This window comes from Gopherus evgoodei, chromosome 1, assembly GCF_007399415.2.
Source record: "Gopherus evgoodei ecotype Sinaloan lineage chromosome 1, rGopEvg1_v1.p, whole genome shotgun sequence".
Taxonomy (NCBI): Eukaryota; Metazoa; Chordata; order Testudines; family Testudinidae; genus Gopherus; species Gopherus evgoodei.
Window position 1 is genome coordinate 307,716,781 of NC_044322.1, and position 17,893 is coordinate 307,734,673.

General features: G+C 40.2%; 1 protein-coding gene across 6 annotated transcripts in view; it reads left to right on the forward strand.

Moving 5' to 3' along the window:
- The first annotated feature begins 16 nt into the window (after positions 1-16).
- RPAP3 (RNA polymerase II associated protein 3) overlaps positions 17-17,893 on the forward strand; it is a 40,606-nt gene continuing 22,729 nt past the window's right edge. For 2 of the 6 annotated variants that reach the window (XM_030548882.1, XM_030548878.1), the window contains exons 1-7: positions 131-214; positions 6,301-6,459; positions 8,455-8,595; positions 10,876-10,998; positions 14,849-14,976; positions 16,195-16,316; positions 16,774-16,844. In XM_030548882.1, coding sequence (XP_030404742.1) covers positions 6,307-6,459; positions 8,455-8,595; positions 10,876-10,998; positions 14,849-14,976; positions 16,195-16,316; positions 16,774-16,844 — 738 coding nt within the window. In that variant the 5' untranslated portion in view covers positions 131-214; positions 6,301-6,306. The other 4 variants (XM_030548879.1, XM_030548880.1, XM_030548881.1 and 1 more) reach the window with 4 other exon arrangements.

Sequence of the window (17,893 nt, forward strand, 5' to 3'; positions counted from 1 at the left end):
CGGCTGCGCACCACGTGCAGCGAGCTGAGGGGCGGTGCTGTCAGCCATGACACCAGAGGTAACGGTCGCTTGGGGTGAGTGGTCGCGGAGCGGGGCTGCGCGGGCGGCAGCTGAGCCGAGGCCCCGTCACTAGACGCGCAGGTGATTCTGTTTCCGGCCCCAGCCGCGGTTTGCGGCGCTAGCGGCGGCAGGAGGAGGCGGTACCCGGCGCAAGGTGGGGTCTGGAGGGCGCGAGGCGGCGGTTTCAACCTGGCCGGGAGTGGGGCGGCTGGGTCCCTGGTCTCCTTGCGGGGGGCGCCTGTGGGGGGATGAGCCCGAGCAGCCACGTTTGCTGGGGGCATGTGAGGCGCCAGGCCTCTGGCCTGACCCATTTCCCGCCCTCAGGGCAGCGGCCGAGCCCCTCGGGGCACCAGCGGGCTGTGAGCGGCGCTGCTGGCCAGTCTGTAGGTGGGGAGCTGAGGCCGGGAGAGAGTAAAGCCTGGGGTCAGCAAGGCACTTAGGCGTTGCAACGTCGAGCGTCCTAGGAACAGGACTCGGGGCCACTGAGCCAGGTGTCTGGACGCCGCAACGACATATGGGAGAGTTAGGCACCTTAAACTGTGATCTACGCCAGTGCTTCTCAACCAGGGGTACGCGGAGGTCTTTCGGGGGGGGCTCTCTCATCTAGAGATTTGTCTAGTTTTACAAGAGGCTACATAAAAAGCGCCAGTGACATAGTAACAAGTTAATACTTGTTTATGCTGCTCTCTATACTGTACACTGAAGTGTAAGTAAAAACTTTATATTCCAGTTGATTTATTTTATAATTAGATGATAAAAATGAGAAAGTATGCAATTTTTCACTGACAGTGAGCTGTGACTGTTTTGTATTTTTCTATCTGATTTTGTAAGCAAGTCGTTTTTAAATGAGTTGAAACTTGGGTTATACAAGACAAATCAGACTGCTGAATGGGGTACACAGTTGTTTGGAAAAGGTTGAGAGTCACTGAGCTGCAGAGCCAACATTCTAGGAAAGAGAAACCTGCCTGAAATAGCCAGTGGGGTGTGTGTCCTAAGCTTAGCTGCTCTCACAGGGGTAGGTGCCTCAGTTTGGGCACTGAGGAGGCACCTGTCTCAGCTAGTGATCTGTAGCCAAGAACCCATCTCTTGGAGTAATCAGATAAGTGCTCTACTTCAAATCAATGCTTAAAGAGCCATTGGGCCACAGAGAAATTGGACTGACTCTGTAAACTGGTAGGACACCCCAGGAGACCTCAGGTCCAGCCTCCCTGCTCCAATGATTATTTAAGTATTTATCCAAAGCTGAGCAGCTACTACTGCAGAGATTCAGGGTGCCTCATGTGTCCTGCGGTGCCCATGGTAGCCCTCACTGAAAATGCCAAAGTCAGGGCAGGCTGCGAAAAGGAGAGCAGATCCTCTCAAAAATGGTGGTGAACTCTGACATTAGATTCACCAACTAAACTGTTCTGATTCCCCACACTGGTTAGCAAGAAACTGGGGAGTGCAGGGGCAGGGGGAGGAATTACACAGCTCTCTCTCTTTTTTTTTTTTATTCCAGTAAGGTGAGGAGTTATTTAAAAACTCTGCTCACTATACAAAATGTTCTTCTGAACCCCAAAGGGCCAGTCACATTACCTGGCCAATATTAGTTTGGATCTTATCCAAAATACGATGTTGCCAGGCAGTCTTTCAGGATCTAAAACTAAGGGTTTATTAAATAAAAGAACAAGAAGAGAGTTGCTAAATGGTCCAAGTAGTCAGATACATACATAAGACTTCAAAGTCCATATATCAGATCTTTAGCAGTATTGGTGAGTTTGCTGGCTTGAGAGTCCCTCTGGAACTAAGGATGTAAAATGTTAAATGATAAACCAATAAGTATTAGTCTTACCGTTAACCCTCCATCATTCACCCATCTGCTTCCAATCAGCTGGTAGAAGGATACTGCTCACTAGGCTAGGCCAGGAAACACCTGGCAGCGCAGGTAAGCAGGACAAGGAAACTGTCAGTCTGGGGGCTTTGCGGGGGCGGCCAGCCTGTCAGGGAGTGTGTTTAGGCTGGGGAGAGGGTCAGGGGCTTCAGGCCCCATTGGGGGGTAAAGTAGGCCCCGGCCTCCCCGCTTTGCCGCTGGAAGGGGTTTGGCTGTGGAGGCAGACAGCACGCTGGTTGGTGCTGCGGCTTCGGCTGATAATTGAAGGGAAAGGAAGCTGCTGCTGGGGTGGTATGGAGCATCTGTGGAGGCCACATCAGGACAAACTAGATACCTGGGGCTCCTCTCCCTTTTCCTGGTTAGTGAGGATGCAAGGAGCGTGCTGTGCCCCCTCATCTGCCCAAAGCTCTCCTGGCTTGGCCTGTTGTGTCCTGCACCCCAATCCCCTGCCGCGCTTCCCCATCTGTCTAGGGCAAGGGGGAGGGGAGACATCATCCTAGACATTGTGAGGCCCAAATTGGTTAACGGGTTAAATGGTTAACCAATATCATTTTTATAGTTTAAACAGGTACTTTTTAAAATGATATTTATATCCCTGTCTGGAACACATCCAAAGCTTGGGAGTGTTATTCAGTCCTTTGTTCAGAACTTCAGTTTGCAAAGAATTTACTCCAGAGGTAAGAAGCAGGATTGAAGATGATGCAGCTGCCTTTTATATCCTTTGGCATGTGGCTTGCATACAGTGTCACACCTCACATCAAAATATCCCATTGCTTAGTGATTTGAGCATCTTTCTGAGATGTCAGATCCTTCCTCCCAATCTGGCAGAGCGGGGAATTGAACCTGGATCGTTCACATCTCAGGTGACCGCTGGGCTAAATATTGTAAGAAAACTCCTCCTTCTAGCAGATTTTGAATGGGACCTGATCTGATAGGTACCCTCAGTCCACCTACTGGATTGGGCTCTGCGCACAAGGTAGGCAGATGAATACCTGTGTTTTCCCTGTTTGTGCATTGTTAGGCATCTAAATGCCGAGAGTGAGGCAGCAGCGCAAGTGCCCAGAGGTAGAAATTTAGATGCAGAGGGAACCTGTAAACTTAGGCACCAAGTGCATTTAGGTGCCTGTGGGTTTTGGTGGAGTTTAAAACTGGGTTTTAGGTGCCTAAATTTTAAGTGCACTTAAGTAACTTTGTGGATCAAGGTGTAAGTGACTTGCCCAAGATTGCACAGAAAGTCTGTGGCAGAGCTGCGAATGACTCTAGGTCTCCTGACTAGATAAGAGTGAGGGGGAGGAGTTATTTTAATTAAGTGCCAATGTGGACACAAGAACAAATGGATATAAACTGGCCATCAACAAGTTTAGGCAAAGGTTTCTAACCATCAGAGAAGTGAAGTTCTGGAACAGCTCAGGGGAGCCGTGGGGGCTTCTATGACAGGACTGCCTACAATGGCACGTGGCCCATGGGGATTTTTGCTACTGGCAGTCAGCCAACGGCTGGAGATAGGACATCAAATGAGGTGGGTTCTGAGTTAATACAGATAATTCTTTCCTGGATGTCTGCCTGGTGGGTCTTACCCATATGCTCAGGGTCTAACTGAATGCCAAATTTGGGATCAGGAATTTTCTCCTGGTTCAGATTAGCAGATATCCTGGGAGTTTTCGCTTTCCTTTGCAACATGGGGTACAGGTCACTTGCAGGTTTAAAACAGTGTAAATGGCAAACTCTCTGTAACTTCAAGTCTTTAAACCAGAGGTCTGCAACCTTTCAGGAATGGTGTGCCTAGTCTTCCTTTATTCACTCTAATTTAAGGTTTTGCGTGCCAGTAATACATTTTAACATTTTTAGAAGGTCTCTTTCTATAAGTCTATAATATATAACTAAACTATTGTTGTATATAAAGTAAATAAGGTTTTTAAAATGTTTAAGAAGCTTCATTTAAAATTAAATTAAAATGCAGAGCCCCCCAGACCTGTGACTAAGACCCAGGCAGCGTGAGTGTCACTGAAAATCAGCTCACGTATCTCCTTTGGCACGCATGCCATAGGTTGCCTACCCCTGCTTTAAACCATGATTTGAGGATTTCAGTAACTCAGCCAAATATGGGGGGGGGTCTATTTCAGTGAGTGGGTGAGGTTCTGTGACCTGCTATGTGCAGGAGGTCAGACTGATCATCATGATGGTCCTGTCTGACCTTAAAGTCTATGACACTCCCAATCTAGTGACTGGTCCACCATAGAGCATCCTTTCCTCCCCATTTCCCTTATGCATGTAACTGTACACATTAATTTTAGCAGTATGTCTTTTCAGCACATGCCTGAGGAATAATAAGCCAAAATATCATAATTTGTTCAGAAAGGACCCTTACTGTGTTCATTTGGTTGAAGGCTTCCCTAATTAATATCTCTTATTGTCCTCTGCAGGTTGAGAGGTATGAATAGAGACTTTAATATGCAAAGGAATTCCAAGTTTTTTGCTTAGGCCCCTATCCTCCAAATTCTTAAGCATGCTAGTACACTTTACAGGGTTCTAAATTAACAGGATCAATGCTGGAAAGGGACCTGAGCATTGGTGTGCTCAGCTCAATGAAGACCTCTGTCCATTTGCAAAAAATCAAGATATTAGGAAGCATAAGGAACAGGCTATAGAATAGCAAGAACAAGAGAAACAGAAGGGTGCCAAATTTCAGTACTAAGATTTTTTTTTTCACACAACACATAATTAGATTATGGACCTCAATGACACAGGATGTCACGTAGGCCAAGAAATTAGCAGGGTTCAAAGATATTTAAGCAGATAGCAAGACTATCCAGAGTTATAATAGTTAATGGTTACCAAAAATTAAGAACTTCATTTGTATAGGTTTAAAACAATTTTTACAGATTAGGATGAGAGCTTCATGGAAGACAGATTATCCCATATCTGTCTGTTGCTGGGTTTCTTGAAGTTCCTCTGAAGCAACTGGTGCCAGTCACTTTGGAGACAGGATGCGAGACCATGGGCTAATCCAATGCCGCAATTCCTATGTTTCACTGAGTTCTAAATTCATTGTAACAATTTAGGAAAATGACCTTGCCATCTTTCAGGATAGCTCAAGAAGAGCATCTGTTCAGTGTGCAGCAGTGGTCAAAAAAAAAAAAGCAAGCAAAAAGTTACACTGTATAAAGAATGTGGGTTAATGATCATGAAAATATTATCTTTGTTTTAGGTAAGGCTATCTAATGTTAAATTCTGGTCATTCTGCCTCAAAACAGATATACCAGAAATAGGAGTCTCGGACTCTGAAAACTAGAAGGTATGGAAAGAGTAAAGAGAGAGTATAAAAATAACAGGGGACATAATGTTAATATACAAAATGGTGACTGGAATCAGAGACAGTGAATTGGATATTTCTGTTTATCTTCTGTCACAATGCAGGACCAAAGGGCATATAAATTTTAAATATAAAGAAAACAGAATTAAAACTGATAAAAATAAATACTTTTTTACATAGCAGTTGAACAATAATCAACTATTTGTTTTGCATCACCACAAACTGAGACCTGGAATTTAGGAGCGTTCAAAAATATGGAACATCCACAGGGATGTTGGATAGGGTAAACAATATTTATTTATTTTTTCTATAAGTGATAAAACCACATTTCAGGGCATAAACCAGCTGCTAACTGACACGGGTGTGGTGGCAGTGGTGGGCAACCTGTGGTCCATCAGAGTGATATGATTGCAGGCTGCAAGACATTTTGCTGATGTTGACCATCCGCAGGCACGGCCCCTAGCAGCTACCAACTGCTGCAGTTCACCTCTGGGAGCCTCCCCCTTCCTGGTAGTTAAAATGAAAGTACATATTTAAACCTACCTAAAAATATTAAATTGATCAAATTTCCTGCCCGTACACAGACACGAGGTAGCATCTATAGAATGAGTACATTTTATAGTTGCAGATTTTTTGTTAAATGTTAACTTTAAAAAGCCAATTTCCTTGGGTTTTTTTCACACAAGATGGTGTGACTGATGTTTTAAAAAATTACTGAATTCACGTTTCCTTTAGTACAAGATCACATAGTTGTCAACTTCTGGATACATCCTTGACTTGCTCCTTAAAGAGGCAATACACCTTATCCATAATAATGAAAAACATGACTTGTTTCTTTCTTTTGAAATGTTGTGGTATGTCAGAAAAGTTATAACTTTATAACTTTTTTTATCATTTTAATAATGCCTTGCTCATACCGGTGGGGAGTTCAGTCTTGCATGCAAAGTAGTTCAGTCGAGTTCAGACATGATTTTTTTTCTCATTTTACTGAAACTAGTTTTCTTCAATAAATGCTTTTGATTCTCATCAAAAACCTATTTTTCCCCAAATTCAACAGGTAACAATGACTTCACCAAATAAAGCACTAGAACTACAGCTGCAAATGAAGCAAAATGCTGAAGAGCTGCATGATTTTGTGAGAGAATTAGAAAGCTGGGAAAAAGATGTTAAGCAGATGGATTCTGAATTGAGGAAACAGAGTGGTGCCCCAGAAGAGGTAAATTGAAGAGTCCAATCTCAATATTAACACAGCTATTTATAAAAAGTGGTAGTATTTGTTTAATAATTTATCATTTAGTTTTGTTTTTCGTTGCACAGATTAATATTCAAAGTGATTTCTCATTTTAATTGTCATGGGACACGTTACTGCTGCTGCTCAAAGATATTTCATAAAGACTAAGGATCATTATCTCCTAAACCCTCTCCCCCCCCCATTTTTTTTTTTTTAAACCAGCAACGTGTGTGATCAAAGTACATGCAGTGGTACCTTGCTGTATGTTTGAAGTATTACTTTATGCTAGGCCAAATCCTCTTTGATGTACTTTTCTGAAAAGTCCTATTGGTATCACAGGGCTCCCTGTGTAAGTAAGGCAAATAGGATTTGGCCCTCTACAAGTAAACTGATACTTCAGTATAAAACTAAAAATTTAACAACCACTGAAATATGCGGAGGTATATGGTTTATTTCTGTGCAGAATAACTTTGTGTGGAATCCTGGCTCCATTGAAATAAAGGCATAACTCCCATTGATGTCAGTGAGGACAGAGTTTCATCTTCTGCACTAACATGGATACTTAATATTGGCATGAAACACACCACTGACTTTTAAAATGTTTAATCTTTCCGAGGAAAGAAAATACATGGAGATTTATAGAATCAGCACATTTCCCAGTCAAACATGCGTATACTGTGTTTGGGGGTTTTTTTGTTCCTCTTTCCTTTTTATCTAAGGGTATGGCTACACTTAAAGCTTTGAAGTGCGAGTGTGGTCTCTCTCAGCGCTCCATGTACTCCACATCCTGATAGGGTTTAGCTTGAGCCGCACTCCCAGCGCTGTGACACTGTTTACACTGGCACTTTACAGCGCTGTGTCTTGCAGCACTCAGGGTGGTGTTTTTTTCACACCCCTGAGCGAGAAAGTTGCAGTGCTGTAAAGTACCAGTGTAGTCAAGGCGTAAAATGTTATACATCTATTTATGTCTGAAATTCAAATCCAAAAATGAAATGAATCTTGTTTTACATAGTCACAAAGAGGTTCAACCATGGTAAACATCTTAATGTGTGTATTTTTGATATTGCATTTTAACATATCCTGTTAGATTTATATTATCCATAAGGAAAATCTTTGTCAGCTTGTGGAGCAGCATCAGCATGAACATTATTTGAGTAGAGCTGCAAAGCTGGGTGACAAACCATTTTCTTCAAAATGTTTTGGATTCAGGGAAACCTAATCTAAAACTAAACTTGAATCTATCTATCTTCAGAATTGTGACACTGTAAAGTCTTTCATATACATTTATTTACAGAGATTTTCATTTTTCAAAGTACGTTGAGTATTAAAGTTTACAGATTCTCTTAGAACAGGGGTGGCCAACCTGTGGCTCCGGCGCCATCTGTGGCTCTTCAGAAGTTAATATGCGGCTCCTTGTATAGGCATCGACTCCAGGACTGGAGCTACAGACGCCAACTTTCCAGTGTGCTGGGGGGTACTCCCTGCTCAACCCTTGGCTCTGCCACAGGCCATGCCCCTCGCTCCACCCCTTCCCTCCCCTATGCCTGTTATACCCTCGCTCCTCTCACTACCCTCTAGAGCCTCCTGCAGACCACAAAACAGCTGATAGGGAGGGAGACGCGTTGATCGCCAGAGCTGCCGGTGGGCGGGAGGTGCTGGGAATCGGGCTTGGGGGTGGAGCTGATGCGGGGGCTACTGACGTATTAGTGTGGCTCTTTGGCAATGTACATTGGTAAATTCTCCAGCTCAGGTTGGCCACCCTTGTCTTAGAAGATAAAGCCAGTCGTGCTGATAGTAACAAAAGTGGTACTACCTTAAATCTGCCTTCATCTCTAAGAAATGCAGTTTTCAATCATTCTTTGTTTTAAAAAAAGTATTTTGCTGTAAACATTTTCCTATCTTAACTAAAAAAAAAAAAATCTCATAATTATTTCTCTGTTAAGTTAAAACTATACTGAAATAATGGTTTGTTCTACCTAGAATTTACCACCAATTCGAAATGAGGCTTATAAGAAAAAGAAGAAGAGCAAAGCTAAAGTACCTTCTAAGAAAACCACTGAGGAAAACAAAAAAAACAAGATAAAATCTTATGACTATGAAGCATGGGGAAAGCTTGATGTGGTACGTTATTCCAGGCATATGGTGTGCTTAACTTGTGTCATGCATAATTGATACTAGTGCTTAATATTGTATTGCATTAATGCCTAGAGTCCTGCTACGTTGGTTCCCAGTTGCACTAGGTATTGTAAAAACAGAAAATAACACTCCCTGCCCCAAACACTTACGCTTTGGTCCTTGAAAAGATGTGAAATAGGGTACTATAATTTATTTTAAATACATTAGGTGTGAATTATTCCACAGTGATTATGCCCTGCTCTGGCTCATATTCTAAATTTTTGTCTTTAAGAAAAAATGGTTTTAAAAATAGTGTGTTTGGTTTTTGGGTTTTTTTTAATGTAAAATAATTCTACAAGAAATAGTTTAGAATAGGAGAAGAGCATGTGAGCTAAATATTTAACATGTTGCAACTTTATGGAAGTATTGGTTAAAGGTGGTGTGTGTGTGTGTGTGTGTGTATGTATGTATGTATGGCATTTTTGGCATCTCCATTTATTACTAGTATGTGTGAATAAGCTTTGTGATGAATGTTTTTAAAACAAAATATTTGGAAAATAGTTTCTTGAAGTACCTGCCAAACCCTGAGTTCATGAGCTCATACTGCTTGTGCTGCTATTAACATTGTAAGCATCCAGACCAATGCAAGTAGTGTATTGAATTAAACTGTTGTGTAAAGGCTGCATAAAATCTGTTAATTATTTGGAATCAAACACATTTAACCTGTGAAAGTTTTTTGGAGCTGAAGTCTTACTAGTGTAGTGTCTCTTAACTAGGTTCCTGAAGTGAAAGCAGCATGGTGTTTAAAAGCCATGGAAACCTTCAGGATACGAATAGGATGCCTCTGATGAATTTTAGTCTGATTTCTCATTGGATATGTCTGACTAATGCTACACAGTTAGGTTTACCCAAGGAATAACAGCTTACAGAAGCTGGAGATTTGAGGATGGCTATGTTTAAAAATTAACTTTAAGTAACATTTTTTTAATGTTTCTGTAGCTTTGAGGTAGGTATTTGCTATATTTTAAAAATAACTGATTAACTTTCTTATGATGGGAGTCCCGTATTTAAGGTCTTTTTAAACTTTAATCTGATCTGAAAAATAAAATACTCAGTAGAATAAGTATTAAGATACTAAGCTCATCCAACTTTTATTTACATTCAGAAAAGGGTAGAATCTGTGAGGTTTACCATGTTATCAGCAATTAAAATGTTTGAATAAGCATTGGGTATGGGATGGGCTTTTGGGATGACAAATATTTCCCTATAAGAGTGAACTTTTTTTTTTTTGCTGTATAGTGGGTTTAGCATGGCTGTATGTATACTAAATGAGACATGGTAAGTGTAGAGAGACATCATGTTTGTATGTTAATAAATTTTTCCACGTACAAAATTGTAAACTGAGATTCACTAAAACTAAGTGCAGTGAATACACTGAAATACTGTGAAACAGATTGCGGTTTCATAATCAAAACTGAGTGTGAAAGTTTTCCATTTAATTATGACTTACTGTGCCACTTACAAATTTAAAAATGATCATGGAAAAACCTATACCACTGTGAATTTAAATGTTACAGTTTGGATTATGGATTACAAGTTGAGTAGTCTCCAAACATGCATTGCAAGCCCTGCTGCAAAAAGCTGTACAATTCATTAAGGCCTGAATTCAGAAAAGCACTAAAGCATGTGCTTAAATGTTTTCTTGAGTAGAGAAACCTGAATAGGAATCTAAAATCCCTGATGTAGAATGGACATTCAGGTAGTTCAGGGTTTTTCGTGAACTTCATGGAGTATGGGTATATTCTAGTCACAGAAAATAATTCTGTATTTCAAACATTTATGATGTATAATTTCAAATGTATGCAATTTTGTACTGCATGTACAACTGTTACTAAGCACCATCCATAGCGCCATTATCAGTGTTTAAACATCTGTGATAAAAATGTGCATTTTATAAGAGTCCAAGTAGAATAACTTAGATTTATTATTTTTTGGTGTGTGTTGTCAGGAAGTTGTTTTATTATCTTTGTCAATATTTCAAAATCTGCTTACAAAATTATAAATCATACATTCTTAGACCTCAGTGCACAAGTGGACCCCTGTGGCTAAGCAAGATCGCAACCTTAGTTAAATAAAGACAAAACCAAGTACTGTCGGTAGGATTTGTAATAGATGTATTTTTAAAAATCCTGTGTCTAATTTGTCCTTTATTAATATCAAGTTATTTGTGTAGAGTCATGGATTATAATGAACTTTTATATAAGTGAATTTATTTTGTTTTTCTAGGACAAAATACTTGAAGAACTTGACAAAGAAGATAGTACCCATGATTCTTTATCTGCAGAATCGGACTCTGAAGAAGATGGAATTCATATAGATGCAGAAAAAGCTCTTGCTGAGAAAGAAAAGGTTATTGCAGCATTAAATGACCCTTAAAAATAAAAAAGTGACCCAGACATTTGAACATTGGCTGCTGCTTCAAGTCATTGTCCACATGGATTCCACTTCTGGTGAGCATGTGCCCAATAACAGATTTTTACACAGCAGTGTCAGTTGGGACCATACCCATGCTCTACATACACTTGAACTGCACCACCTTCTCCACACTCATACTCCCTAGCCCCCGGAAAGGACATAAAGGGTGCGATGGGCCCAGTTATCCCTCACTTCTTTCTTTCTTCTCCTGACAAGAGAGAACACTTTCAGTGTCCACATACTCTGTGCACTGACCTGTTAGTTGTCAGGATAATTAGAATTGTTTATTAATATAGTTAGTTAATAGTTGCATTGTTACACAACTTGGCTAAAAAAAAATTAGATTAGATTTGGAGTTTATTTGGTACTTAGTTGATATGGCTAAAACTAAATCCCTGGGATTTAAAACTTGTCCTTCTTGAGAGGCTGCTATGTTGTTTAATGGTGGACAGTTTTGGTGTTTCTTCTGCCTTGGTGAGGGACAGAATCCTAATAAGTGGTCAGTCTATTCCTTTTCCAAGAGGATGCACAAAGCCACCAAGGCCCATCATAAGCTCTGCTTTTAGAACACTAAGGAGGGCCTCTTCAGAGCCCAAGGCTAAAGAGTCCTGCTTCCTCAATCTATTTGAATGAGCACCCTGCTGAGCTGTGGATCTACACCAAGCTCCTAGGCACTTTTCTTAATCTAAGACTACTGATTCTGGTAGGACAGACAAGAATTCCTCTACTCAGTCATTATCTGAAAGTGATTGGAAGCAGCACCACTTCAGGGTCAAGCTCAAACATGGTCACCCATCATGGTTCCCAATAAAGACAGACAAAAGCCCTACCGTGACTCAAGAACTGATGCCCCTTAGCCAAAAGGCATTTGGTAATCCAGACTGGGTCCCTCCGATGCCTTGGTACAGTTAGTCACCAGGAACTCATGGCACCATCTGAAACCACTGTCTTCACTTCTCTCAGTACTGCCATTGGAACAGCCACACTTGAGCCTCAGTGCCCATGATTCAGACTTCACCTCCACAGTGCAGGTGGTTCCAGCACTGACTTTTTAGGTACCCGTTTGTCTTATGGTCACCAGGCTACTGGAGTCACCCCAGCTATCTGCATCATTTAGCAGCCTGCCTTGCTGCCGACTTCTGATGTGGCCACAGTAGTGATGAACTCACCTGTTAAATCCAGTCAATTACTTATGGGCAGACATTAGGACACCTGACAAGATAGCTCCCCCATAAAAGGAAGCATATTCATTTTTCTTCCTGGCCTTCAGAGCATAGCAGGATGGTATTGCCACATATGCTGCATACTGCCTTGTATAAACCTTACTGGCCAGATAGATTCCGGAGAATGCAATTATAGGCACAGACATCAGGAAACTTGAGGAGAAAATTCTTTGTGGTTTCAACCCCAGGGCCTCCATCCCTGTGTCATTCAAGGACATCTTGTGCTGTCCTTACCCTCACTCTTCCCCTGCTCAGTAGTTATATCTTTCTCTCCTACAAGACACCACAGATTAACTCAGCAAGGTCAGTTAGTACAGTCTCACAGTCTGCAACAACTAGACCATAACAATGAAGAATAGCAGCTGAAGACGGAAGAACACTTATTCGCAACAGCAATTCCTTTTCTTCACAGAAAGGCAGTCACTTCTGTTCCTAGCTAGACAGATGATTTCAGGACCTTCTGAGAGCTTTTAAGTCACACAGCAGATATGTTAGAAATTCCAATAGAGGTAGTACTGGAAAAGCCACATAAATTACTAGGTATCCTGCACTATTTCATGCCTTCAGGTAGCCTTACCATGGCTGTTAATGAAAACTTGTTAGAATAGCTAAGATCTTGTGGCAGACCCCAGCACCAATGGCACCGACTTCCAAAAACGCCGACAAGCAATATCAGATTTCTTCTGAGGGATCGTTGAGCCCATTTGTCCTTTGATGTCCTTGGGTGGGTGGGAACATCACAAAGGTATCTAAGGCATATATGTGGTCCCAATGGATGCGGCTGAAAGGATCTGATCTCACATACATGGGACATATGCACACCAGAAGCAGAATCTGGGTGGACAACACATCTCAAAGAACCCACAATTACTGTTGGTTAAGTAACCATTCTTTTCTCTCTCCTCCAATTTCAGCTAGGATGTATGATGCCTTCATTTTTCCAAAGGCCCATGATTCATTATATTCTTCTGAGTGAGAAGATTCCCTCTTGATCTTCACACAGCATTTAAGTCCCCTTTCTGCTTGTTAAAGGGGCTAGGTTGTTGAGACTGAACCTCCCTATCTTAAATATAGCATAGCCCTGGACATACTGTTCTGTCTTCCCTTCCTACACCACCTTGCCAGTATTCCTCATCCTGGACCCAAAGTAGCTAAATCTAGGAGTGAGAGTAATTCAGTCTTTGTCCATAGGTTTCATCCTTTGTCTTTCTGTTGACTTCGAAGAAGGGTGCCAATTCTGATGGGAAGTTTTTTATTTTCATTTGACTATCTGTTCATAAGGATTTGAGGTGCAAAACTCTTTGTCACGATCAACCTTGGCTGGACTTGAAAGTCTGCATATCCTGTTGTCAGCCTCCTGACCTTTCCATTTCTTTTATGAAGTATGCATTTTTGATTCATTCAATTCTGATCTTCCAGCTTACCTGTATGAGTCTGTTGCCTTATACAGCAGCTGGTCACTGGACTCATTCTGTAGCTTGCAGAATTGGTAATCTTGTGAGGCAGCAGCAGGCTGTTAAGAGTAAAAAAGTGTGATGCGTATGTCATCCTCCTTCCTAGAGATTGTGTTCTCACAACTGTCCTAGATCCAGCCATCTGAAAAAACAAGGATTTCTCTTACTTCTGAATTTCTCTTGTCCTGTATTATCTTAGTCTCTCTCGTTTATGAGTTAACCTTATGATCATTGTTTTTATTTGTGGGACACTTTGTTCTTCCGTTATAGATTGGGACAGTTCATCTTCACTGATGGGTTGGACAAATATTACTCAGAAGATTTTACATCGACTTCTTTTCCATACTACTATTTTTCTTCTTGCAAATTTTGTTTTAAGTTGCTGTGTAAATTTATTATTGGAGTATTATTGGCAGAAAACAGATTAATGTAGAAAATATACACAACTCTTAGGGTATGTCTCAATTCAAAGTGGTTCAATTGTATCTTAAATGTTGCTTTAAAATCTAACCCAGACTGACTTTTCTGAATGCAGATAGAAAGCTGCTTCCATAACTGTGGAAACAATTCCAAAAAAAGGTTTTTTCCCATCCTTTCTCCAAATAGCTCCAAATTATCCTTGGGCAAGCCTATATTCTGGCCTCAGAATAACTTGTAACATAAAAGGAAAATACAAAGGGTACTACAGCATGATATCATAAACCTTCTTCGAAAACTAAAATACTGTGATATTTGGTTTGGTTTTCATTAGTAACCTATGAAGAGATTTTAATAATTATGGAAATGCAAGCGGGAGTGATCTGTATTAAGTTGAGTCTTTTAACAAGCTGTATGACAAAGTAAACCGTTTTTGTTATAGGGATAATAAAAAATTGACAGTAGGAAGGTGAGAAACATTTTAGAAATGTTTTGTAAGTAACAGACTAATGATAGCAGTGTTTAGATACTTTAAACTGGAATGTTTAACCCAACGTTTAAAATGCTTGTTCTCTTTGCACCACAAAATTAAGAGACTGAAATGAGTACAAAATGTTTATTTAGCAAAAGACTGTACTGTGACAAATTGACAACAAGCTGCCCTTTTATAATTTTTTTTTTTTTAAACAGGGCAATATGTACTTTCAACAAGGAAAGTATGATGAAGCAATAAAATGTTACACAAAGGGGATGAATGCTGATCCGTACAATCCAGTCCTCCCCACAAACAGAGCATCTGCTTTCTTCAGAATGAAAAAGTAAGACTTATTATCAAATAGTATTCCAAAGAAAAATTTTGTCTTTGAATTGTAGTCATAAATATATTGTTCATCATGCTGAGAGCCACAGGTCTGTTTATGTGCATTTTCAGCCTGTTTGCAGCTTTGGAGGTAGAATTTGATTTGCAAGAATGGAAAGTATGTCTCTTTCTGAAGTTATCAGTTTCAGTCTGCCTCCACAGCTTCAGACTGGAAGTCTTAACCTCCCTGTTGTAGAATATTTGAGTAAAGACACTTCTTTGCTCTCTAATATAGCCCCAAATTTTCACAGTGCTTCCAAGACTTCCCATTTTTGGCAGAGGGAGATTGCTTTTCTCTCTGTTGCTGAGGCTCTGTGGTGTCTAGAGACCCTGCACCTCTATTATATTGGAATGCATCGTAACAAAGAAAAGAAAAAAATATTTGTCTCTTAGGGATCATCTACACAAACGCTAGATTGCAGCAAGGCAGGGTGTAACTAGCCTGTTCATTAGAAGTTTCCTAGTGCGCATTAAGCTGCTCTGTTTGGGAGTAGATTAAAGCGCACATGGGAATTTCTAGTATGTGGCAGCACACACACAAAGTTCCCTAGCGCACTTCAGTCAGTTCCCATTTCAAAGCTGGCTAAGTTAAAGTTCATTAGGCAACTTTTAGTGTACAGCTGCAGTGTCCGCTCTGGCACTTAGTTCACAACAGTTTAGTCGGGGGTTGATTTACACCCCAGCTTGTTGTGATCTAAGTGTTCATGTAGACAAGCTCTTACTGCTCCCTTTATCAAGTACATCAACTGAGATCTAAACCTTATTTCTGAGCATTATCAGGGCTCTTTATTGTGAATTCAGTCTGGGTAGCAGGTGTTGCTCCAGCCTCCTCCAGATGTCAATAAAAGTCCCAGGTGGCCCTGGGGCAGAGAGAGCTAGCTGTTTGTTTTTTTGCCTTTTTACTCCCAAAGAGGATTACCATCAGTATAGTGCTGAAAATACTTTGAGGAAGAGTGCACCTAAAATTGTTGGCATTCATGTCAACAACTAAAGCTGAATACCGCCTCTACGCGCCATCTTTATCTAGAGGGTTAATGTCACTGAATTCCCCCCAAAATGGACACTCTAATGTTCTGTCATACTTTGGATACATCTTGTTAGCTTAATCTGGAGCCATACCTATGTTTTTCTTTAATCTAAATGTATTCAAAATAATTAATCTGCAGTATTGTTATAGGTTTTCTGTTGCTGAATCTGACTGCAATTTAGCACTTGCACTAAATAAGAATTATACAAAGGCTTATTCCAGGAGAGGAGCTGCTCGCTTTGCTTTGCAAAATCTTGAGGGGGCCAAAGAAGGTTAGTTTAAAAAAAAAAAAATCCTTATTATACATGCAAACTATTTTATACACTTATTACTCTAAACCTTTTTGTAGATGATGTTGTTGTTGTTTGGTTGATTTTATCGCTCTTGATAAAGGACTCCTAATTTCCATTTTCAAGAAGAAATCAAATGGGATGCTAGATCGAGTTTATCTGTTAAGTTGAAAAGGGATAGTAAGTCTAAATAAGAAGAGTAGCTACAAGTAGTATATGAAATAATTGGATTTTAAATGGCTTAGAATAGTAAACTCTGTGACATCTTAAGCCAGCTAGCCCCCCCCCCCCTTTTTTTTTTTGGCAGTACCACAAAATGACTTGACGGAAGCTGTTAGTTCACCTTTTGGTAATAGTTAAATATGCTAGTTTCTAATTTCACCTGTAACATAGTTATATAAAAATATAGAATTTTGATGTCCTCCTGTCTACTGTTTAGATTATGAAAAGGTTTTAGAACTGGATCCAGATAACTTTGAAGCAAAAAATGAACTCCAGAAAATCGATCTGGTAAGAAAGATGAATCGTTGCTAACAGTCTAATAAACAACTTTTTTATATTTAACTCAATTCATGATGCCAAAAAACCCTTTGTTAATTTTATATTTATGCTTTTACTACATGGCATATTTTCCCCCAAGAGTTTAAGAACATTTTTAGTTTACTACTAGCAAATTAATAAGCATTGACCAGTGAAATGTTAGCTCGTTGGCCTACAGTGGACTAACCCATATAAATCTTTGTGAAAAAAACGGATATCAATATTCCAACCATGTCATGTTTCTAACCTGTTTTTAATTTCTCAAATGATTTTCATCCTCCCATCTGTTTTTGTTTGTTTTTTGTTTTTTGTGTTTGTGATAAGTCTAGCACAAGTCACATAGTAGCACTGAATATAAGTGGAAGAACTTTACATGTTCTGTTAGCTACAGAGTAATTCTGGCTGATGTTATGTTTGAGTGCACTCTGCTTATGCCTCAGACTAATTTTTGTAGATGATACAAATTGGGATGCGTGGTGAGTGGGTGTGAGCATGGCAGGAGATCAAAAATTGATGTAGATTAAAATCTAGGGTAGGTCCACCACGCAAGCAGTGTACTGAGGGAGAATATTGATTATAGTGAACTGTGGTAAATACAAGTTACTCAGAGTCCAGAAATAATATACCTGTTGTTTTGGAAGCATTTGGAAAAGTTACTTTTAAATCCAATCTTTGCCTTTTAAACGTTGTAATGACCTCTCTAAAATGATTTGCCAGCTGGAGCTGATGTTGTACAGACAATGCTGGGAATAAGCTACAAACATGTTTCAGAAACTGGAACATCAGAATCCGAATTTTACTGCCCTCTGCTAAATATTTTAACAAAAATCAAAGTTGTGCTTCACAGAGATGCTGTGATGGAAGCATGTGATAGGTAGGCACTTCAACGCAATGAAGAGTTCTAGTCCCTTTCAATGTTATTTATAACAGTGAGAAATTGTATGCATCCAAGTTATAACAAAGTAGCTTCCTTAGAACATAAGAATGGCTGTACTGGGTCAAACCAAAGGTATATCCAG